At 43.5% G+C, this 25,087-nt stretch overlaps 1 protein-coding gene across 1 annotated transcript in view; it reads left to right on the top strand.

Moving 5' to 3' along the window:
- LONRF2 (LON peptidase N-terminal domain and ring finger 2) overlaps positions 1-17,357 on the top strand; it is an 18,354-nt gene extending 997 nt beyond the window's left edge. Inside the window, 13 exon segments of the mRNA XM_010829641.1 lie at positions 1,985-2,107; positions 2,764-2,925; positions 3,814-4,015; positions 5,724-5,823; positions 7,155-7,269; positions 8,113-8,191; positions 8,194-8,230; positions 9,429-9,587; positions 10,131-10,258; positions 10,261-10,292; positions 12,237-12,270; positions 12,273-12,379; positions 16,930-17,357. Coding sequence (XP_010827943.1) covers positions 1,985-2,107; positions 2,764-2,925; positions 3,814-4,015; positions 5,724-5,823; positions 7,155-7,269; positions 8,113-8,191; positions 8,194-8,230; positions 9,429-9,587; positions 10,131-10,258; positions 10,261-10,292; positions 12,237-12,270; positions 12,273-12,379; positions 16,930-17,124 — 1,473 coding nt within the window. The 3' untranslated portion in view covers positions 17,125-17,357.
- Positions 17,358-25,087: the final 7,730 nt, after the last annotated feature.

Genomic DNA, 25,087 nt, shown 5'->3' with positions numbered 1-25,087 from the left:
TGTCGTCCCCTTCTCCTCCTGCCCCCAATCCCTCCCAGCGTCAGAGTCTTTTCCAGTGAGTCAACTCTTCGCATGAGGTGGCCAAAGTCCTGGAGCTTCAGCTTTAGCATCATTCCCTCCGAAGAACACCCAGGGCTGATCTCCTTCAGAATGGACTGGTTGGATCTCCTTGCAGTCCAAGGGACTCTCAGGAGTCTTCTCCAACTTAGTAGATTATTAACTGAATAATATGCCTTATGCACTGAACAAATATGTAAACAAAATAAAAGAACGTTATAAATTTGTGAGTTAAAAGATATGTTTAAGATTACAGTTTAAATAGGAAGATCATATAATAATCATGTCTAGCAGTTGAGCCCTAATATACATGGTGAATATAAGCAATCTTAGTAAAAGGGTGAGTTTTGTATGTATTCTGGAATAATTTTAATCTCTGTGTCTTGGCTGGAAAGTTCCAGTATCTCTCTGTGACACAAAATAAGGTTGGCTGACCTAACAATGTTAGCTTAAGTTGTCCTTGAGAAGATTTATAAGCCAAAGAATAAAAGGTATAGCTTTTTTCATGAATCTTTGAATTTTAAATCCCTTAAGATATTTTAAAGTTTTAAAGAACTTATGATGAGATGAATACCTATAGCATTCTCTATTTAATAATTAAGATATTTTTCCTCCTGCTGAATTATTTTCTAATTATCTTTGTTTTAGAAACACCGAAGAAACAGTAACCCAGGTTAATAGATAATATGTAGCCTGTTCTCCCTTTTTCCTTTATTTTATCCACCCAGTCATCCATCCATTCAGTCATTTATTCATCTATCCAACCATCCAGTCATCCATTCATCCAGCCAGTCATCCATTCATCCACCCATCTATCCAGTCATCCACCCATCCAGTCATCCATCCATCAGTCATCCACCCATCCAGTCATCCATTTATCTGGTCATTCATTCATCCATCCATTCGTCTATCCATCCATCCATCCATCCATCCAGTCATCCATTCATCCATCCATCCATCTATCCATCTATCTAGTTATTCACCTGTCCATCTATCCAGTCATCCACCCAGTCACCCATCCATCCATCCATCTATCCAGTCATCCATTCATCCACCTGTCCATCTGTCCAGTCATCCACCCAGTCATTAATCTACCCAGTCATCCATCTGCCCAGTCATCCATTGACCCATCTATATGGTCATCCACCCAGTCATCCATCCATCCATCCATCCAGTCATCCATCCATCCAGTCATCCATCCATCCATCTGTCCAGTATCCAGTCATCCATCCATCCGGTCATCCAAGGCTCTAACTGACTCAGTGTCAGAGGAAACCTGCTGGAAGCAGTTCATTTTTCTTAAATATGAACAAACAACTGAGGACCAACAAGAAAAAAATTCAACAGCGCAGAAGAGAAAGATTAAATGATGGGAACAACTGACTCCAGTGGAAATGTAACACGTGAACTAGTCAAACAAAGCATAATACATACAGTGGTTTGAGAAAATATTGCCTCCATAAAGCAAAAACCAAATGCTGTTGGGAAATACTGATCTGTGTTGTGTTTTGTTCATTTCCGTTGTGGCACTCTGTATGCTGACACTTCATTATAGTTATTTCTGTCATGTGTGTCTGCTCCCACAAGCCCATATGCGCCTTGAAGACGGGAACATGGTAGTGACCTCTGATCACTGAGCGAGTTAAAGGTGCTGGGCGCCCAGTTCTCTCTCAGCTGGTCCCTTGGATCTGCTTTGGGATCAGACTCCAAGTGTGGACTCTGGTGTTCTGATCATGGATCATACTTGTGGGACATTCCCGTTTGCCTGATTTATAAAGTGGTCAATCTGAAGCCATCCTCTGTGGGCTTGTGTTTATTCTATTTAATATGAAAGTAAAACTGTTGCAGTGATTTTTTTTCAGGGCTGTTTGTACACAAGTGTATCATCACACTGTTTTTTCAAATGTTTGTCTTTGGATGCATCCAGGGGCATCGTGTGAAAGCCGAGGCTCTCTCTGGACTGGGAAGAAGTAAGGAGACGTTGAGGGAGTTTCTCTACTGCCTTGCTCTAAATCTTGAATGTAACTCAGTGAAGAAAGAAGCCCAGAAGGTGTGATTCCCTTTCAATGACTTGCTTCTTTGAGTCTTACTTTCTGCCTTTGTGTTCATGCTGAGTAGCTCCTTTGTGTAAAATAAGCCAGAAATGTAACTCTGAATATTCATGACAGTGTGATTTAAAATGCACAATGATAATGATGAGTTCATGCATTTGATAACCTTCATCCATGGATAATGCAGCACATTTCACGAGGCAGGGCACATATATCTCACCTCTGCTGAACTAATGACATGTATCAGTGAGACAAGGTTAATGTATGACGCTGGGGATGCAAGGTGATTTATCCTAGAGTTTGTAATTCAAATGTTATAGTTGGTGCAGGAGCCACATAAAAGACATATGTACAATATATCAATTCAGCTACATAGGTTGACTTGAAATTTTCAGCAAAGCTTCACCAATGAGATGCAGAAGTATCTACTCTTTTATGCAGATCTTTAGACTAATCTTATTAGAGGTCATCAAGTCACACTTGGTGTAAAGATCTACCCTGTTAAAAAAAAGCTCGTGAACGGTAGTTACACAGCCTTAGCATTTCCAGTGACCATGAGTTCTTGTTTTTACATTTCTTCTGAATCTTTTAGGTTTGTTATGTATTTTTCAAAAGTGTTTTAAAAAATGCTTTTTTCCTCTTGGTAATTTTGTAGGTACTGTGTGAGGTGTTTTTCCCTGCTTCAGAAAACATGCCTTAGAATTTAACCTCTTCCACCCAAAGTATACTGTTGAACATGAGATTAAAGGCTCAATTTCAGAGCCATATGAACAGCCAGGGTCCTGTGGAGGAAGGTGGCAGTGCAGGAAGGTCTAAGGTAGGAAGTGCGTGTATTTGTCAACATTATCTCTTTTTTTTTTAATTGAGCTGCGTAAGGTCTCAGTTGCAGCACACAGGATCTCTTGTTGCAACACAGACTCTCCAATTGTGGCTCTTGGGCTTTGCTGCTCCAGGGGATGTGGGATCTTAGTTCTGACCAGGAATGGAACCACGTGACCTGCATTGAGAGGTGGCTTCTTAACCACTGAACCCCCAGGGAAGTCACTGTTATCTCTATTAAGCTTAATGTAGTTTTGGACATTTTTAAGTTATTCAGATGTTGACATTCCATTAGCTAGTACTTCTCAAGACCAGTTCTGGCTTCTCCTCTTGAGAGTTAAAACTTTCCAAGGGTGTTGGTGGAAGTACTGAAAATCACTGAAGATTGATGGGACTTCCCTAGTAGTCCAGTGGCTAAGACTCTGCCTGCAATGCAGGGAGCCTGGATTTGATCCCTGGTCAGGGAACTAGGTCCCACATGCTGCAACTAAAGATTCCATATGATGCAACTAAGAGTGGCGCAGCTGAGTAGATAAAATATTTAAAAAGAAAATCACTGAAGATTGAAATAAACTTCTAGAACATTCCAAAACACCCAAAACCTCAGGAGACTTGAAATTATTTTGTCTTAGAGAAAAGAAAGCCTAGGGATAATTTGAATATATGAATACTGGTATTCAGTTGCTCCCTCAGGGAGAAATTATCCTTATATTTTACCATGAAAACTGTACAGTTCATCTCAGCAGTTAATAGATGAAACCCATTATGAAGGAAGAGTGTAAGCCTTCTTTTTTCCAAAGATGCCCAAGAAAGGCTATTGCATGAACTTTTTTTCTTATGCTATGTTGTCTTTAACATTCAGGATTCTTTTTTCCTACTTTATCAGAATCCATCTGAGAAACCTGATGTGTTTAGAAATAACAGTTCCTCAGTTTTACATTTCATACTGAGCTTACACTGTGAAGAGGATCAGGAGGTGTTAGACGGCATCCTTCCAATGGAGCCCAGCACTGGTTTAAAGAGACAGTTTCCGAATGACTCAGAGGATGCACACGATGTGAATGCCCCTGGAAAAATTCCCAAGAAAGGTCAGTAGGCTGTTTATCTTGGAGTATGTGACCGTAGACTTATAGACTGTTGGCTGATGCTTAATACACTTAAAAAGTTTTTATACAAGCAGTTTAAGATGAATAATGAAATGAATATATCACCTTTCAGATTATAGGCCAGTTTCAGTGGTTACTTCTATAAAGACTTCATAGCCAAAGAAAGCACAGAAATTTAGGTATAACTTTAACTTTTATTCATGACTTATAGATAAATAATGCCTGTATACAGTCAGGCTTCAGTACATGTGAATTCAACCAACCACAGATCAAAAATATTTGGGAAAAAAATTTCAGAAAGTGCCAAAAAGCTAAAGTTGCTTTTACCCTGTGTAACAACTTTTTACATAACATTTACATGTATTGCTATAAGTATTATTAGTAATCTGGAGATGATTTAAGGTATAGGTATGCCTCATTTATTGTGCTTTGCAGATTATCATTATTATTATTTTTGACAGATTGAAGGTTTGTGGCAATCTTGTGTTGTCAGGAAATGGTTAGCCTGTTTAGCAATAAGTTATTTCTAATTAGGGCTTCCCTGGTGGCTCAGATGGTAAAGAATCTGCCTGTAATGTGGGAGACCAAGGTTCGATCCCTGGATTCGGAAGATCCCCTTGAGAAGGGAGTGGCACCCCACTCCAGTATTCTTGCCTGGAGCATCCCATGGACAGAGGAGCCTGGCGGGCTACTGTCCATGGGGTCACAAAGAGTCAGACACGACTGAGCGACTAACACTATTTTTAATTAATATATGTGCATTGTTTTTTTAGGCATAATGCTACTGCACACTTAGTGGAATACGATATAGCGTAAATATAAGGGTTTTTTTTTGAATTTAGTAATTTCTGGCTGTGCTGGGTCCTTGTTGCTGCTCTAGGGCTCCCTCTAGTGGTAGAGAGTGAGGGCTACTCCAGTTGCAGTGCTCAGACTCCTGCGGTGGCTTCTCTTCTGGCAGAGCGGGCTCTAGGGTGCTCAGGCTTCAGTGGTTGCAGCTCCCAGGCTCTAGAGCACAGGCTCAGTAGTTGCGGTGCACAGGCTTAGTTTTTCCTTGGCATGTGGGATATCTTCCCAAGTCAGTGATCAAACTCATGTCTCCTGCATTGACAGGTAGATTCTTTAACACTGAGCCACCAGGGAAGCCCAAATATAAGTTTTATATGCACGGAGAAACCAAAAACAGTTTGTATGACTCAATTTATTGCTGTGGTGGACTGGAACAGACCCCGAGATACCTCTGGGCTGTGCCTGTGTGGGAGGGTGTGCTTAGGTTATACGTGAACAACACACTGTTTTCTGTAAGGGACTCCATCCAGCATCAGGGATCTTGGCTTCCCTGGGGGTCCCGGAACTGTCAAGGACATTTAAAACTCGTTTAAATGTGTCCCTGCGTGCGTGCTCAGTCGCTTCAGTCGTGTCCAACTCTTTGTGACCCAGTAGACTGTAGCCCACCAGGCTCCTCTGTCCAGGGAATTTTCCAGGCAAGAATACTATAGTGGGTAGCTCTTCCCTTCTCTAGCAGATCTTCCTGACCCAAGGATTGAACCTGAATCTCCCACATTGGGGCATATTCTTTACCATCTGAGCCACCAGAGAAGCCTGTAACACACTTTAGCCAGAGGAAATACACTTCATTGCTTTCTCTTACCCAGATGTGCAAATGTTAATTATAGCATTTAAATTTTTTCAGAGGCCGACTCCTTACCCCAAAGAAATGTGAACTCTAACACAGGAGAAAGTGAACAGCTCCCCAAAGAGGTGGCTGACTTCAGGTGTGCCCTCTGTAGGAGGTATGGTGACATAGCATCTACGCCACTTTGAAAAATCCAGCCTTGCTGAATTTTGTATCCTAAACATAATGGGCTTTAAAAAAAAATTATTTGTTTTAATTGGAGGATAATTGCAATATTGTGATGGTTTTTGCCATCCATCTGTATGAGTTGGCTATAAGTATACTGGTGTCCCCTCCATCCTGAAACCCCCTCCCAACTCCCTCCCCACCTCATTCCTCCAGGTTGTCCTGTTTCATGCGTCAAACTCCCACTGAGCATCTGTTTTACATTGATAATGTATGTGTTTCAATGCTGTTCTCTCAAATCATCCCACGCTTTCCTTCTCCCACTGAGTCCAAAGTCTGCTCTTTACCTCTGTGTCTCCTGTTGTCAGAAATTAAAAGACGCTTACTCCTTGGAAGGAAAGTTATGACCAACCTAGACAGCATATTGAAAAGCAGAGACATTACTTTGTCCACAAAGGTCTGTCTAGTCAAGGCTATGGTTTTTCCAGTGATCACGTATGGATGTGAGTGTTGGACTATAAAGAAAGCTGAGCACTGAAGAATTGATGCTTTTGAACTGTGATGTTGGAGAAGACTCTTGAGAGTCCCTTGGACTGCATGGAGATCCAACCAGTCCATCCTAAAGGAGATCAGCCCTGGGTGTTCATTGGAAGGACTGATGCTAAGGCTGAAACTCCAGTACTTTGGCCACCTGATGCTAAGAGCTGACTCACTGGAAAAGACCCTGATGCTGGGACAGATTGAGGGCAGGAGGAGAAGGGGACGACAGAGGATGAGATGGTTAGATGGCATCACTGATTCAATGGACATGGGTTTGGGTGGACTTTGGGAGTTGGTGATGGACAGGGAGGCCTGGCGTGCTGCGATTCATGGAGTTGCAAAGAGTTGGACACGACTGAGTGACTGAACTGAACTGAACTGAACTATTGTCAGAGAAATTACATAAACCTTAACAATATGGGCTTCCCTGGTGGCTCAGAGGTTAAAGCATCTGCCTCCAATGAGGGAGACTTGGGTTCGATCCCTGGGTCAGGAAGATCCCCTGGAGAAGGAAATGGCAACCCACTCTAGTATTCCTGCCTGGAGAATCCCATGGATGGAGGAACCTGGTAGGCTACAGTCCACCGGGTTGCAAAGAGTCGGACACGACTGAGCGACTTCACCTTCACTTTCACTAACAATTGCTTTATTTTATAAAAATTGGATAAGGAAGATGAAAACAGAAAATGGGTATAAGTGGTTTCTAGAGTTCTTATGAAATGAATAGATTCTTTGAAAGTCTACTGTGGACATGTCTTGCTGAAAACCCAGATGTTTCTGCAGGTTGCTCTTTGAACCTGTGACTACACCCTGTGGACACACGTTTTGCCTGAAATGCCTCGAGCGCTGCCAGGACCATGCCACGCATTGTCCCTTGTGCAAAGAAAAACTTTCAGAAGTAAGTATTTCTCTGGAAATGACAAATCCGGGCACTTTTAAAATTTGGCCTCCACCTCGTCTCCCTTCACATGCAGCTTTTAATTCCTTGGTCCCTTAGCTCCCATTTTCAGTCCTGACAAAGTCAGCTCTTTTTGCTTTTGTGTGTGTCTGTATAAGTAGAGAGCAAAGCTAGAATCAGCCCACAAAGTAGGGAAGATTAAATTTCAGTTGAAATTCATAATCTTAAATCTGAGACTTGAAACGCCATTAGCATTTTTACCGTGCCTCTCTGGTAGCTTCAGCTTTTCACTCTCCAAGGTGATTCTTTGATACTTTCTTGTCTTCCACCACCTGCTGCTCACTCCGTCTCCCCTCCTTGACCTGATTCTCCATGGAGAGCGTAGACACCAGCAAGATGGGATTGCCTCTTCCTTCCTCCAGGCGAACCCTGTCTCCTGAGCTGCTTTCCTGGGGGAGGGACAGCCCGCCCCTCCCTCACAGGGCCGACCTTCCATCTCTCTCACCTCAGTCCCTTTTGTCTTCTAGGACCCCAGCTCCAACAAAAGAGAGCTCTTTTTCCTTAAGAACTGATTACCAAAAAAAAAAAAGAACTGATTACCATAGGGACTTCCTTTGGTGGTGCAGTGGTTAAGACTTAACCTTCCCCTCCAGAGTGTGTGGGTTCCATCCTTGGTTGGGGAGCTAAGATCTGACATGCCTTGCAGACAAAAAACCAAAACGTAAAACAGAAACAATATTTTTACAAATTTAATAAAGACTTTAAAAATAGTCCACGTCAAAAAACAAATTCTTAAAAAGAATTAAATACCAGGCAGTATTATTTAACTTTGTTTTGTTACAGTTGTTGGCAAGCAGCAATTTTAATATGACTGCTCTTGCCGAAGAATTAATATTTCGGTATTTCTCAGATGAGCTGTCTGACAGAGAATCTATGATGAAGAAATGGTGGAGCTGTCACAGTAAGTCCTCGTGTTCTAGGTACTTTGTGCTGAGTTGAGGTTACAAGAAGAAAATCTGGCTAACCTCACAGCTCTATCTCAGTTTTTTTTTTTTCCCCCTCTTTGGCAGAGAAATTGGCCTCAAAAAAGAAAAAAAAATTAATTGCAAAGCGTTTATGGAATTTAATTGAAGAAGGTTGTAAGAAATATTCCAAAAGTGTGTTTTGACAATTATATGGCTGCTTTTTATATCTAAATAAGCAATACTGAGTTTTTCAGAAGTGAAAAGGCACAGTTCATTAAAAACAAAAGATGTTTGAAAAGAGGCTTTTTTCCCCTCAAAATAGGCTTGACAGTTCTTTTTTCTTTTAAAGTGATTAAAGTTTTGTGTTGTAGTGACCTGTAAGGATTGAGATCTTATCATTCTTCTAGTCTTTTTTATTTACTAGTAGACGTCTGTCATTTTTGCTTTCATCAGAATTTTTTCTTATTTTTTTTTCTTGTGATGTAACCGACGTTTAACATTATACTAGTTTCAGGTGTACAACGGAGTGAGTTGATATTTGTGTATATGGGGAAATGATCACCGTAGTAGATCTAAGTTGACATCTGTCTCCAGACAGTTACAATACTTTTATTGTGATAAGAGCTTTTTAAGATTTATTCTCTTAACAACTTTTAAATATGCAATACAGGATTATTAACTATGGTCACCATGCTGTGCGTTGCATCTCCAGGACTTATTTTATAACTGGAGCTTTGTGCTTTTTGACCCCCTCCACCCATTGCACACACAGATACACACACAAGCAGATGCACACACATACGCACACGCACACACACACACACACACACTCTCTCTCTCTCTCTCTACTGGTAACCCTGTCTGTCCTCTGTCTATGAACTTGGTTTTGTTTGTTTTTAGATGCATATACAAATGAGGTCATATAGTTTCTGTCTTTCTCTGTCTGACTTACGTCACTTAGCACTGTGCCCTCAAGGTCATGAGAATGTGTTCATAGTGATCTTAAGCACATTCTCTCATCAGATTAAATAAGAGGGCTTGCTGAGCACTTTCTCACGCTGTGACTGTTGACTTTCTTTTCCCGCCTAAGGCTTAGGCAAACCCGTGGGTTTTGTCATTAAGAGAACCACGGTTGTCATACCCTTCTGTGTCTGACAGCTCCCACATCTAATTAACATTCCTCTTACCCTGCAGTCTGACCAGAGATGTGCCCATCTTTGTGTGCGCCATGGCCTTCCCCACCGTGCCCTGCCCACTCCATGTCTTTGAGCCCTGCTATTGGCTTATGATACGAAGATGCCTGGAAATGGGCACCAGACGGAGTGGCATGTGTTTATCTGCTGAGCACGCAGGGTAAGAGTTCACGCTTCCAATGCAGGGGGATATGGGTTTGATTCCTGGTTGGGGAAACAAGATCCCACATGCTGAGTGGCAGGGCTTCCCTGGTGGCTCAAATCGTAAATAATCTGCCTGCAACATGGAGATCTGGTTTTGATCCCTGGTTGGCAAGATTCCACTTGACAGGGGAACAGCTGCTCACTCCAGTATTCTTGCCTGGAAAATCCCATGGACAGAGGAGCCTGGTGGTCCAGTGCATGGGGTCACAAAGAGCTGGACAGGACTGAGTGACTAACACTGTGTAATTGTGAACATGCTGTGTGGTGCAGCCAAAAGATTAAAAAGAGGAGGGGGCTTATAATTAAATGCATCATTTTTCTTGGAGAACAATTTAAGATGATGTTGGTAATCTCTAGTGGCTCCTGTTACACATCGAAGTATAAGCCTGGGGACATCTGTGTTGTGACTCCACCTTTCATTCTAGTCTTGGCTCCCAGTCCTTCCCCTTGAACATCACAGCTGCCGATTCTCAGCCGTCTCTCTCACTTGTCCCGCCAGGATCCCGGAGTACGACTGCACGCTGGCAATCAAGGACATCAGGACATTCTCCTACGGCGGCTCCATCATTGATGCTGTAGGGATCAGCCGCTTCCAGGTTTTGAGCCACCATCACAGAGACGGCTACAACAGGCAGACATTGAGTACTTGGAAGATGAAAGGGTGAGTAGTCACCCCTGCAATGCCAGCTCCGTCCCCTCTCCAGCCGCTCTTTCTGCTCACCTTTGGGCAGCGCGCCTCATGGGCCAGAGGGCAGAATGCAGCCAGGTGAACGGCACGGTCTGGGGCACAGGGAACTGGTTGGAAGATGACGACTGAGTGTGGTGGCTCTCAGGGTTCCTCTTCTATTGTTGTTTAGTTGCTAAGTCGTGTCCGACTCTTTGCAACCCCTTGGACTGCAGCACGCCAGTCTTCTCTGTCCCTCACCATCTCCTGAAATTCGTCCAAGTTCATGTGCATTGAATCAGTGATGCCATCCAACCGTCTCATCCTCTGTCATCCCCTTCTCCTCCTGCCTTCAGTCTTTCCCAGCATCAGGGTCTTTTTCGATGAGTTGGCTGTTCACATCAGGTGGCCAAAGTATTGGAACTTAAGCTTTAGCATCAGTCCTTCCAAACAGTATTCAGGGTCGATTTCCTTTAGGATTGACTTGTTTGATCTTGCTGTCCAGGGGACTCTCAAGAGTCTTCTCCAACTCCACAGCTCGAAAGCATCAATTCTTTGGTGCTCAGCCTTCTTTATGATCCAGCTCACATCTGTACATGACTACTGGAAAAACCACAACTTTGACAATACAGATCTTCGTTGGCAAAATGATATCTTTGCTTTTTAATCAAATTAAGAATGGTTGTGTGTTATAATCTAATTCCAGAGTCTACCCCACTTTTCATAAATGCTATAGTCTTGCAGTCAGAAAGGACCTTAGTGGTTTACTCCCGTTTGACAGATGAGGATGTTCTACCCTAAGGCGGCTGAGCAACTGGCTAGCATTCCCACATGAGAGGCAGGGATGAAGCCAGAACAAACCTGGGCCCCCTGGAGCTGTTTCCGCTCAGTGTTCCTACGTAGGATGGAGCCCAGGCAGCAGGGTGTGTCCTCCTGAAGCTGTAGGATCTCCCCGGCATCAGGCTCAGGCCGTGAGTGCACTGTTGCTGTACAGCATGTCTTTTGAAGTACAGTTTGGTGGCGTGGAATACAGGTTTTAAACTGCTAAAACTCTTTGACTTGAACTTCCCTGGTGGCTCAGGGGTAGAGAATCCGCCTACCAGTGCAGAAGACAAGGGTTCCATTCCTGGATTGGGAAGATCCCCTGGAGAAGGAAATGGCAACCCACTCCAGCATTCTTGCCTGGAAAATCCCATAGACTGAGGAGCCTGGTGGGCTATAACCCATGGGTCACAAAGAGTCGGACACGACTAAGCAACTAAACAACAACTCTTTGACTTGGTAATTCTGCTTCTGGGAATCTATCCTGAGGCAATGACAGCCCCTTCTCACGCACATATGGAAAAAAACACTTTGCATAATTACTTAATATTATTTGTGTTATCTTACTAATAGAATACATCTTATGTGAATTGTTGAATAAATTATGGTATATTTTAAATGTAGGATTGCATGTAGCTGTTAAAAATGATTCCTAATAATATCAGATGCGTTTTTATATTAAGATAGTAAGAGAACCATCTGGGTGTTACCGATGGACATGGGATAGATTGGGCACCACTGTGTAACAGTGCAGATTTCTGCATTGAGCTTGTGTACTCGTGTGTGTGCGCGCTCCATCCTGTCTGATCTTTGCACCCCGTGGACTGCAGCCCGCCGGGCCCCTCTGTCCATGGGATTTCCCAGGCAAGAATAGTGGAGTGGGTTGCCATTTCCCTCTCCAGGGGATCTTGCTGACCCAGGGATGGAACCCACATCTCCTACGTTGGCAGGCAGATTCTTTACCAGTAGCGCCACCTGTCCGTTTATTGAAATGCTAGTGAATTACTGAAGTGCTAAATGCCAGGGATCTGCTCAGCAGACGTGGCCTTGCTCACTGTGTAATGGACACACAAGTGTGATAATGAATCGCTGAAAAGGCTGTCTCTCTTCCTTGACCAGGTGGAAGGCCCAGAGTGCGAGGAACTCTGTGTGCTGTAGTTTATCAGCAGTCTGTGTCCTGGTTTGTGTCACTTCAGGATCCCACAAAAGAGCAGATTTTAAGCCATTTTGGATCGATGCCAGACAGAGAACCTGAGCCTCAGGTATGCTGTGCTGATATTTCATAGTGCTGATATTCCTGCCGTCGTGTGCCGAGACGCATCACACTCCAGCGAAGCTTGGCAGTACCTGCTCTGCTGCCTACTCCGTTACGGCCGTTTATGAACCATCTCATTTATCAACAGCCCAGAGAGACACCTGGTAGAGTAGCATGTGTCTTGTGGAGCAAAAATGATAAATGCTTTCTGATAAATACTACGTGAAGGTAATTTGTTTTCTGTCAGAAATCAGTTTATTCTGGTTGGCTGTCTCTTTTGTACTTCTCTCACCAACATCAGAAGATTTGGTAATTGTCGTCCATCAGCAGGATAGACCCCGTTTTTTGTACCTAATCCTGCCTTACCTCTAATGAACAGGCATTGAATAAATGAGAAAATTCTCTGTCATTAATTTAGAAGCTTTCCTAGTCCTCTGTCCCATCTTCGTGGGCTTTCTCTCTGCTCCCAGGAGTGCTTCAGTGATGCTTTTTTTTTTTCTCTTATTATTTATTTTTATTGAAGTATAGTTGATTTACAGTGTTGTTAATTTGTTATACAGCAAAGGAATTCAGTTACACCTGTGTATGCATTCTTTTATTAGTGTTCTTTTCCATTTTGGTTTATCATAGGGTTTTGTTTTGATTGGAGTATAGTTGCTTTATAATGTTGTGTTAGTTTCTGCTGTACAACAGAGTGAATCAGCCGCATGTGTACATACATCTCCTCCCTCTTCAGCCTCCTTCCTCTCCCCCAGCATCCCACCCCTCTAGGTCATCACAGATCACCGAGCTGAGCACCTGTGTTATATAGCACATTCCCACTAGCTACCTGTTTTACACATAGTAGTGGGTATATTTCAATGCTACTGTCTCATTCGTCCCTCCCTCTCGTCCCCCCTCTGTGTCCACAATTCTGTTCCGTACGTCTGCTCCTCTATTCCTGCCCTACAAATAGGTCCGTCAGTATCATCTTTCTAGACTCCATGTACATGTGTTAATATACAGTATTTGTTTTTCTTTTTCTGACTTACTTCACTCTGTATGACAGACTCTAGGTTCATCCACATCACTCCAAAGGACCCAGTTTTGTTCCTCTTACGGATGAGTAATATTCCGTTATATTTCAGTGATGAACAGGCTTCAGGTCTGTGAAGCATTGCTAAGTGCAAATGGCTCGTCCCCCCCATGTTTGGACCACAGAGCCAGGAGGGGTGGAGAAGGCAATGGCAACCCACTCCAGTACTCTTGCCTGGAAAATCCCATGGATGGAAGAGCCTGGTAGGCTGCCGTCCATGGGGTTGCTGAGGGTCAGACACCACTGAGCGACTTCACTTTCACTGTTCACTTTCATGCATTGGAGAAGGAAATGGCAACCCACTCCAGTGTTCCTGCCTGGAGAATCCCAGGGACGGCGGAGCCTGGTGGGCTGCCGTCTATGGGCTTGCACAGAGTTGGACACGACTGAAGTGACTTAGCAGCAGCAGCCAGGAGGGGATGGTGCGGGCTTGTGACTGAGAGTGTATACTTCCTCCTGCTGTGACCACTCACCTGTCCTAGAGACAGGGGAGGGGACAGGGCCAGGTCTTGGCAGGTTTAGGGTCAGGTGAAGTGTCTTTTGTATTGTTTTCATCAATTTTCCTTTCTTTTTGTGTCTCTTGGTGGCTTGTGTCTTTTACTCTTATGTGAGTTCTGTCTTTTCCAAACCCAGGAAAATGCTTTGGGTCAAAAATCACCCTCAGGCATTCCTTACCCTCCGCTCTATTATAATCTCTGCTCCTCCTCTATTTTGTAGCTCAGATTCAGAAAGCAAGGTGATTAGGCTAGCTTGATAACAGTATGAATTATCCTTTTTTCTAGGTGTTTTTGCTATTAACCCAAATTTTTCTCTAATTGTAACACATTGCATGATTGTCATGGCTTAAAAACAGCAGAAATTTATTATTGTACAGTTTGGGGATTAGAAATCCCTCACAGGTCTCACCAGGCTGTGATCAAAGTGTTGGCAAGACTTGATTCCTTGCTGGAGGCTCTAAAGGGGAGTCCATTTTCTCCCCTTCTCTGGGCTTGGAAGGCTACTGGTGTTCCTTGGCTCTGGCCCCTTCCTCCATCTTCCATGCTAGCAGTGGTGACCTCTGACCCTTATTCCATAATTCACACCCACCTCTGACCACAGCCCAGAGCAGCTCTTTGCTGGAAGGACCTTTGTGACGAGGTTGAACCCGCCAGGAACAATCCAGCATCATCTCTGCACCTCTCCAGGTCCCTGACTCACTCACATCTGCAGGGTCCCTGCCGCCGTGTAAGCTGCATAGTCAAGGGCTTCAGGAACCTAAAGGTGAACACCTTTGGGAGACCGCCTGTCTTCCCGCTGCGGAGGATTTTAGGTCCTGTGTGGGAGGTATTTTTATGCTGAAAGTAAAAGTGTTAGTCACTCAGTTGTGTCCAGCTCCTTGCATCCCCATGGACTGTAGCCCGCCAGGCTCCTCTTTCCATGGGATCCTCTAGGCAGGAATACTGGAGTGGGTAACCATTCCCTTCTCTAGGGGAATCTTCCCAACCCAGGGATCGAACCTGGGTCTCTTCCATTGCAGGCGGATTCCTTACCGTCCGAGCGACCAGGGAAGCCCCTTTATGCTGAGGCTTTCCCGTTAAGCCTGCTACTCGGTGTCTCCCTACTCAGTAAAGTGAGGAGGAAAAGAGGGTATGAACCATAGAGAAGGTCGTTTTGTCCGACACTTGTGCTGTCTTCCCTTGGAGGGGAGGTGGGTGCCTTCTGCACGGTGATGTGGGCGGCGCCATGCCCTTTGACCTTGGTGCCATTCTTCAACTCTCACCCTGAGCTAAGGTGAGCCCGGAGCCACCCTCCCTGGTTCCCAGTTTGGATTCTGCTTGCTTCTGGAATGGGGATGGAGGAGAAGGAGGGAGACCTGGGTATCTTGGTTTCAGTTCCAGGAATATTGAAAACAACTCTGTGGTTACCTTTTGCTCAGAGCTCAATCCAGAAGTGCCTGTTTGCTTATGAAACAAAGGCTATCAGGTGGCATAATAATTCATATATATATTTAATAGTAATTCATTAAATGGGGTTCCCAGGTGGCTCAGTTGGTAAAAGAATACGCCTATAATGCAGGAGACCTGGGGTTGATCCCTGGATCAGGAAGATCCCCTGAGAAGGAAATGGCTAACCATTCCAGTATTCTTATCTGGAAAAGTCCATGAACAGAGGAGTCTGGTGGGTTACAGTCCGTGAGGTCACAAGAGTCAGACACGACTTAGCAACTAAACCACGATGCCACATACATAAATATATTTAACAGTAACTCATAGCTATTTCATATACATGTATATTTGTTTCATTGACTTTATTATAAGATTTATAACAGTCAAATTTGTACCTATACTGTTTCTTTATAAACATTTTGCTTTGTAGAGCATGTTTAGAAAACAATAACAGAACATTGGAAAGTAGAGATAAAAATTATGATCACTTCTTCTAATGGGTCATAGACTTTGAACTAGAGCTTTATTATTATTAATTTGGCTGTGCTTGGTCTTATTAGTTGTGGTATGTGGATCCAGTTCCCTGACCAGGGATTGAACCCAGGCCCCCTGTATTGGGAGCTTGGAGTCTTAGTCACTGAACCACCAGGAGAATCATGAACTTCAGGTTCAGAATCATGAACTAGAGCTTTAAGAGACTAAGAACAACTAATTCATGAAGAGTTTTCCATGGAAGATGCATCTCTTGGCAGGTTCTTCCTTATGTGAATTTCCCCCATTTAAGTGTGTAACATACAAGTAAGCTTTGTCTTGGCTTCCCTGGTAGCTCTGTGGTAGAGACTCTGCCTGCCAGTGCAGGAGACACGGATTCGATCCCCGATCCGGGAAGACCCTACATGCCACAGAGCAGCTAAGCCTGTGCGCCACAAGTACTGAGCCTGTGTTGTAAAGCCTGGAAACTGCAAGTGCTGAAGCCTGCGCACTCTAGAGCCCCTGCTCCGCAACAAGAGAAGCCACAGCAATGAGACCCGTGCACTGCAACCGGAGAGTAGCCCCCAATCTCTGCAGCTAGAGGAAAGCCCACGCACCAGCAAAGACCCAGCACGGACTGAAATAAATTATAAAAAGCTTTTTAAAAAGTAAGCTTTGTGTTTTAGGGCTGAATGAATGGTGCTGCTGCTGCTGCTGCTAAGTCGCTTCAGTCGTGTCCGACTCTGTGCGACCCCATAGACGGCAGCCCACCAGGCTCCCCCGTCCTTGGGATTCTCCAGGCAAGAACACTGGAGTGGGTTGCCATTTCCTCCTCCAATGCATGAAAGTGAAAATCTAAAGTGAAGTCGCTCAGTCGTGTCCGACTCTTAGTGACCCCATGGACTACAGCCTACCAGGCTCCTCCATCCATGGGATTTTCCAGGCAAGAGTACTGGAGCGGGGTGCCATTGCAGTAGACCTTAGAGAAGGCAGCATTTAATTCTTGGTCGTGTTGATGAGACAGAAGACCACATTGAGAATAGGCTTCTACTTGAGCTGCTGATTCTGTCTTCCTTTCTTTTGCAGAGTAACCCTAGTGGTCCTGCGTGGTCCTGGTGGATGCTGGCGGTGTTGCCATTGGCACAGAAGGCTCAACTGGCCACACTGGGCATGATCTCGCTGAAAGAGCGCCTGCTTGCCATTGGGCGAATATTAGTCATCATCACGCGTAAGATGAATAGTCGGCAAGAGCTCATTAATAGCAAGGAGAGAAATAGTTGATTTCTGTCGAGGCTTCTGGAAGGCCTTGAGTTTTTATGAGACGTGCCAGGGACGGACGAGTTAACATCCATCCATCATGCTTTGTAAAATGCTTGTTGATAGGGTTCCAGAATGGAACACTTGGCAGACGTTGTCTCCTACTCAGAAGTTAAGTCTGTTCTAGATGGAATCTGACTCCGTACAAGGTCAGCCTGAAATCTGAATGGATCCCATGGTTGGAAAACAACCTAAAAAATCTCTCTGGAACAGATGCTTCCAGTGCTCAGTACACTGAAGGTGATTGACGAGTGGTTTAGGTTTTGCCAGAAAGAAGATTGCCTTCCCAGTGAAGTGTCTTGCTCCTCCAGACGGGAACAGCTTGTTTGCGTGGGTGGGTAGTAAGAAAGAAACTGTCTTGTTATCTGGAAGCATATTTCTCAGAGTCTGGGCTAGCTGAAAACATGCTTATTAGGCTTTGTGTGTCACTGTGAAATGGAGGAATCAAACCGTTGTCCAGTGTGGGGGGTGAAGTTAGTCCTTATCCAGGAAGTAGTATAGAACCAAATAGAGCTGTGTTTTTGTGTCCTGCAGTAGTTCCAACGTGGTAAATTGCACGTTTTAACTAAATGAATATCAGAATATAAGAAGGTGTACCTTGGATGTAGAAAAACCTGAAAACAGCGTAGTTGATTTGAGGATATGTATTTGTGCGTGCACACACACCCACCTGCACACCCACACAGCACAGGATGAATAAAGGGAGCTAGAATTCCACCCATATTGGGATGTTAAGAATACAACCAAATTAGTGCAGAGAACCCCTTGGAAACACAATGTCTTATTAATCCAGTGGGTGTGAAGCATTTAGAAAATGTTGTGTTTCTACTCAGATTGGCGTTAGATGTTAGACCCATCAGTAAATTTGAGCTCACTGTCCATCCACTGAACGTTAAAAAGCTGCTATGAATTCGGTATTTATCCCAAGAAAGCACACCAGGACAATATACAAAGAGAGGGAGGTGGGTATGGGATGTAAATATTCAGCAAGTTTTTTTTTTCCAAACCCAGCCTAAAATTTTTTTTTTTTTTTAAGTTTTACTATGATCAGACTAGTTGTTATCTATTCAAATACCGTGTATAACTTCCAACCCCCTGGTGCATATTGATGATGTTAGTTGGAATAACCATTTGAACATGATGTGCTGACTCATTCTCACTGGCCCGACAGCTGGTATGTTAGGTGGCTTATTGGTCTGTGAGGTGGATGTTTTTAATGAAGAGATGATGAAAACCACACTAGAGAGTTATCACAGCTTTGAGTTTTGCTTTATTATTCATTCAAGATATGTGATGTTTGAGTTTTAAAAAATGGAGTTAATGATGACCAATGGTGGTTGGTTCATCAATCCATCAAGCATTTTTATTAGAAAGATTTCATAGTCATATTTGTTTTTAGTTGTAGGAGGTTTCAGTGGCTAAAACTCAGTTTCATTATGGAGTGAGCAAATACTTAATCACAAAGAGAAAATTTGAAGGTATTTTCCAATCCCTGTTTCCAGTGCCTTACATACTGTGTATCTCAAATCTCATCTTAAACATGATTTAAAGGCAATTTGGCCAAGTGATTTCTAAAATCTGTTATTGATTCATGCGTTGACAATGTGTGTACCCAATCTCTCAATCATGTCCGACTCTTTGCAATGCCATGGACTATATGTAGCCCACCAGGCTCCTCTGTCCAGGGAATTTTCTAGGCAAGAATACTGGAGTGGGTTGCCATTTCCTTCCCCAGGGGATCTTGCCACCCCAGGCATCTCTTGAACTGGCACATGAATTCTTGACCACTAGCACCCCCTGGGCAGCCCCTGCACTGACGGTAGTAGTCACCATTTTCAGGCATTACAGCCTAAGCTGATCACCTGAAAGAAAGCAGAACTGCGGTATACCAGAAACCTCTGTTAGAAGCGGTTCTTGACCGTGGGTGTACCTTGACCGTGGTCTTTCTCTCCTTAAAAATCCTTTTCTACCTTAATGCCTTATCATTGCTGTTCTGTGTGGGGGTGTCCAGATAACCACAGTGTGATCCTGCTTTCTCCAGGAGATGTCCTGAAGTTAAGTTCCTGTGCTCAGAGTATAGAGTTTCCTCCTACCAGTTGGATGCTATTGCTTTCTCAGCCTCACTCTTGAAATGTCGTAACTCGCAGTTCTTTACCCAGAATCATTGTTAACGTCTTCCTCATTCGGTCTGCCCCTTTCTGAGCCGTGTTGTCGTTCTGAGTGTTCTCGTACAAAAGCCTGGTCAGCAGTGATGATGCAGACCAGAGCAGCGGAAATTTTTTCCTTTAACTTTGAACTTTTAATTTTGTATTGGGATATAGCAGATTAACAATGTTGTGATAAGTTTCAGGTGAAAATTGAAGGGGCTCAGCCGTACATATACATGTATCCGTTCTCCCCCAAACCCTGCTCCATCCAGGCTGGTACATAACATTGAGCAGGATTCCCCACAGTAGGTCTTTGTTGGTTATCCATTTTAAATATAGCAGTGTGTCCATGTCCATCCCTAACTCCCTAATTATCCATTCTCCTGGCAAACGTAAGTTCATTTTCTAAGTCAAAAGCTTTTTTTTTTTTTATTGTTTTTGTTTTTTGACACCAAAAGGAATGGACTGCAATCACTTCATGCTCTGTGTAGCCTCACACCTCCACATCATTCAAAACAGAAGGAGGTGGGTGCTTCCTGAGCACTTGGAGTACATTATTTATCATGAAGTCAAATGAAAGAAACAATATCCCAAGTCGTATTAGGAAGAAAGCTTCCTCTTACAAACTTCAAGGAATCCCAATTCTGGTTTGCTACAAGTCTAGTTAAAACAGAGCGGTTCATATGCCTCCCTGTTCCTCCTTCCTCTTTTTTTTTTTTTTTTTACTATGATAGAGATGTTATGCCTAAGGATATCTCAGAAAATAATGTGATTCCTTGTTCAAAGTCAGAGCATTCCAGTTTAACTTCACTGAAAACTTTCTGGTCCTAATGCTCTAGTTACATCAGAATAAAAACAGAATCTGCTTAGAGTGATAAAAGTTTGGGGGTTAATTTTTCTTCCTTAAATTTAACACTGGAAGCACAGTACACTCTGTTAGATATTTTTCCAGTCACTCTTCTGAGTGACTTGATTCATAATTCCATCCCTGCCTGTGTCTTTGAAATGCAGCTGATACCCTGACAGTATTCTGAAAGTCCAGGCGATTTTGCTGGGGTTGGGGGTGGGTTATCTTGTTCCCTGTGTATCCCTGTCATCTGAACTGAAAGAATATTTTTTTAAAGTTCCAAATTAAAAAAAAAATTTAAAGTTTCAAGGTTTATCCATGCAACCACCATAGGTTCTAACCAATTCACATGCCAAATTTTGAAGGGTGATCCCATTTTATATATAAGGATCACATCCTTATAATCAAAGAGATGTCTTTGTTTAAACTGCTTCTCTCACCCAAACCAAGAAAATGCCAAGCAAACATTTAGTAAGTTGTAACTCAACTCTTTAACATATGTCAGGTCTTAGGACAAGGCTTTTCAGTCATAAAAGAACAAATTTATAGATGGTAAAATTGCTGTGAACCATGGTATTACCATTTTGTCATAAAATTATTTGAAAGTTGGCCATTGATACAATGAAAATACTCCATTGCCTGACCTAGCTGTATTACATAAAGGCATTCGGATCTATGACCTGCTTTTTAAAAAATATTCATTTGTTTCTTCTCCTTCTTGTCTGTCTTTATATTTTCTCCCACCACTTAAATTACTGTTTAAAACTTAGATGCTGTCTTTGAAATAATAAATCTAAAAAATATGGAGAAGAATGAACATGGTTCATTAGGAGGAAAATCAATGAGGGTGGTTTCTTTCTGTGTGAAGCGCAGGTTTCATTTTACGCAGCTGTGCCTGGAGTCAGCTAGGGAGGTTTCCCTTCTCCCATTTTAACGTGGGTAGCAGTGGCAGCTTGCAGGAAGAAGCTCTCAGTGCTTAGCACACCATCCGTCCTGAAAGGCCCTGTTCTGATTCTGTGGTTCATCAGCACCTAATTCCCAAGGAAAGTGTGAGTCGCTCAGTCGTGTCCAACTCTTTGCGACCCCATGGATGGTAGCCTGCCAGGCTTCTCTGTCCATGGAATTCTCCAGGCAAGGATACTGGAGTGGGCTGCCATTCTCTTCTACAGGAGCTCTTCCCGACGTAGGGATTGAACCCATGTCTCCTGTGTTGGTGGGTGGATTCTTTATCATCTGAGCCAGATTTGAATGGTAGGGACATCTGTACCAGCCACACAGGTGAGATTGAACCCTGAATGTTGCCAGATATCACCTCCTCTCCACTAGGCCTAAATGCCTAATTCTAAGCCATTGACTTCTGTGTCCTCGAAGAAGGTCCTTTTACCGTTACAGTTCCTTACCTGGACTTTTACTGCTCAACTTAGTGCTGAAAAAAAAAAAAAAACCAAGTACCAAAATCTGCTGAATCCTATAAAGTAGCTTTTAGTAGTGAATCTTAAGTATGTATCAAAAAGACAATACTTTGGCCACCAGATGCCAAGAGCCAACTCATTAGAAAAGAGCCTGATGTTGGGAAAGGTTGAGGGCAGGAGGAGAAGGGGGAGACAGAGGACGAGATGGTTGGATGGCACCACTGACTCAATGGACGTGGGTTTGAACAAGCTCCAGGAGATGGTAAAAGACAGGGAAGTCTGGCATGCTGCAGCCCATGGGGTCGCAAGCAGTCAGACACAACTAAGCAACTGAACAACAGAAATTGCCTGTTAGAATATTAGGATATTTCAGCAGAATAAAATAATGAAATGAAAGTGCTGCCATTGTACTTGGCCATGTTGGGAGCAGTAGCTCTGATTTGTGCCTGGGTCTTCATTTGTAACAGTGACTGAGTGACAACACAGAGAGGGTCAGTGCCATTGAAAGAAAACTTCATTGTTACTCACAGTTTTGCTGGAAATGAGAGACACTCTGGCCTGGGGAAGCAGCAGAGTCAAGGAGGCAGACACAGGAGTGAAGGGAAAGCATGGGGCAGGGCCTTCATTGTACTGGTGTTTCTGCAGGCAAGGCCAGGCAGCGCAGGGGAAGCAACTTGGTGATGTCCATGTGTAGAGTCTTCTCTTGTGTTGTTGGAAGAGGGTGTTTGCTATGACCAGTGCCTTCTCTTGGCAAAACTCTATTAGCTTTTGCCCTGCTTCATTCTGTACTCCAAGGCCAAATTTGCCTGTTACTCCAGGTGTCTCTTGACTTCCTACTCTTGCATTCCAGTCCCCTATAATGAAAAGCATATCTTTTTTGGGTGTTAGTTCTAAGAGGTCTTGTAGGTCTTCATAGAACCGTTCAATTTCAGCTTCTTCAGTGTTACTGGTCGGGGTATAGACTTGGATTACTGTGATATTGAATGGTTTGCCTTAGAAATGAACAGAGATCATTCTATCATTTTTGAGATTGTATCCAAGTACTGCGTTTTGCACTGATGTCCAGTAGCATATTGGGCACCTACCCACCTGGGGAGTTCCTCTTTCAGTATCCTATCTTTTCTCCTTTTCATACTGCTCATGGAGTTCTCGAGGCAAGAATACTGAAGTGGTTTGCCTTTCCCTTCTCTGGTGGACACATTTTGTGAAACCTCTCCACGATGACCTGTCCGTCTTGGGTGGCCCTACACGGCATGGCTTACTTTCATGACTTAGACAAGGCTGTGGTCCAAGTGATCAGATTGGCTACTTTGCTGTGATTGTGCTTTCAGTCTGTCTGCTCTCTGATGCCCTCTCCCAGCTCCTGCCATCTTACTTCGGTTTCTCTTACCTTGGACATGGGGTATCTCCTCTCGGCCGCAGCTCCTGACCTTGGATGTGGGGTATCTCCTCTTGGCCGCTCGCTGCTCCAATTTGCCTTGATTCGTGGACCTAACATTCCAGGTACCTATGCAATATTGCTCTTTACAGCATTGAACTTTACTTCCATCACCAGTCACATCCACAGCTGGGTGTTGTTTTTGCTTTGGCTTTGTCTCTTCAGTCTTTCTGGAGTTAGTTCTCCACTGATCTCCAGTAGCATATTCGGCACCTACCGACTTGGGGACTTCATCTTTCAGTGTCCTAACTTTTTTCTTTTCATACTGTTCATGGGGTCTCAAGGCAAGAATACTGACGAAGTTTGCCATATACCTCTCCAGTGGACACATTTTGTGAGACCTCTCCACCACAACCTGTCCATTTTGGGTGGCTCTAGATGGCATGGCTTAGTTTCATTGCATTAGACAAGGCTGTGGTCCACGTGATCAGATAGGCTACTTTGCTGTGACTGTGGTTTGTCTGTCTGTCCTCTGATGCCCTCTCTGAGCTCTTACCTGCCGGAGCCAGCCAGCAAAGTCGATCAGGTCCCGAGAATGTGCACGACGCGGCTGAGAAAAAATACTACAGCAAAGATGGGGTCGAGAGGGTCAGACACGTCTCCACAAAGGGAAGCGGTCTGACCACGACTTTATTCAGCATCTTATATTTATACAGGAGAGCAAGAGAAAAACAAGACAGTTAACATTTTTCTTGGCTGACCTGTACATCTTACGAAAAGTCACAAGAAATCTTGAGAGCATGGGAATGCCACCCTGTTATTATTTCTTACACCAGATAACATTTCCTTGTGCGTGAGAAGTTTGTCCAGAACTCCAGGTGTCTGCAGTTAATACTCGCCTAATCTCTGGGGTGGCGGGACAGAGAGTTATGTTTACAAGCAAACCCTCAAGGACTGAGGCAGCTCCCAGGGCTGTGTCCTTTAGATAAAGGACCCTGTTCTCATGGGCAGCTCCCCGCATCTCCCCCTTTCTTTTTATATAGGCGCACGCTTATGTTCCTTTAACCACAGACAATTTCCATAGATGGAAGCCTTTATCATCCATAGATCATCAATCAGTTTTTTAATTAAACAAGATGCAAGAAATAAAACAGTTAAAATTATTAAGAATAGTCCTCCTATGGCTGCTCCCAAGTGCCAAATACTATTGATGGTAGGTACATGTCGAAAAAGTTCTCTAACAAAAGATTCAGCTCTTTTTGCAACATCCAAATCAGGTCTGGGTGCATTTTCAATGTTCATTATTTCCTGATGTAGATGCAGTAAATCTAAGGAAATATTTTCATGTATGCCAAATACCTTCTAAATAAGCTTTCACCTTATCCCAAGCAGTTATACTACCATTATATTTTTTTGGGGTAACACACATCCATCGAAAATCAGCATGACATTGTACCCGTAATCTCAACTTTATACCTTGAACCTCTTCACCTAAAAATTTTACAACATCATAAAGGGCATTCAATTGGTCCTCTAGCTTTTTGTCAATATCTTCTTGAGTCCCCAGGATAACGGATACATTTTGTTCCAGATTATTAACAAAAGTTGCAGTTTGCACTGATTGTGCCAGGGACAGGGCTGCAGTAATCCAGGAGGCAATAAGGGTTACCAAAGCTACAAACCCCAGAATTATTAACCCTATTCCCCTGCGATAACGCATTAAAGCACCCTCTACTTCTCTCCAGAGCTCAAGTCCTTTTTCATCATAGCAAGACTCATTAATTTTTACAGGAATCATAACAAAGGCAGGCTGCCGTAAGACTAGAACCCTAGTTTGATTAGTAATTCCCCTGATGCAGTTAGTCAAAGTACAATTGTTACAAGTTACATTATAATTTCGTGACCCAAGTTGTATATTTATAGATCCTACTAATAAAGCATAAGGGTGAGGTACACATGCTCGAGGGTATCTCATGGTGAGATTCCATAAATAACCGTGTCTCACTTTCGATCCCACCTGAAGGTAGGAACCCTCACATGCAAGAGCGGCAGCTAGTTTCCAGATTTCTGTTTGGAACACTTTAGAGCCGCCCAAGTTCCAAATATGGGATGCAAAGTTTCTATTATCCTGAGCTCCAGGGTT

The sequence above is a fragment of the Bison bison genome, unplaced genomic scaffold (assembly GCF_000754665.1).
Source record: "Bison bison bison isolate TAMUID 2011002044 unplaced genomic scaffold, Bison_UMD1.0 scf7180017864508, whole genome shotgun sequence".
In the NCBI taxonomy this organism is placed as follows: domain Eukaryota; kingdom Metazoa; phylum Chordata; class Mammalia; order Artiodactyla; family Bovidae; genus Bison; species Bison bison.
Note: the sequence above shows the minus strand (reverse complement) of the source record. Positions and strands in the feature narration are given on the sequence as shown.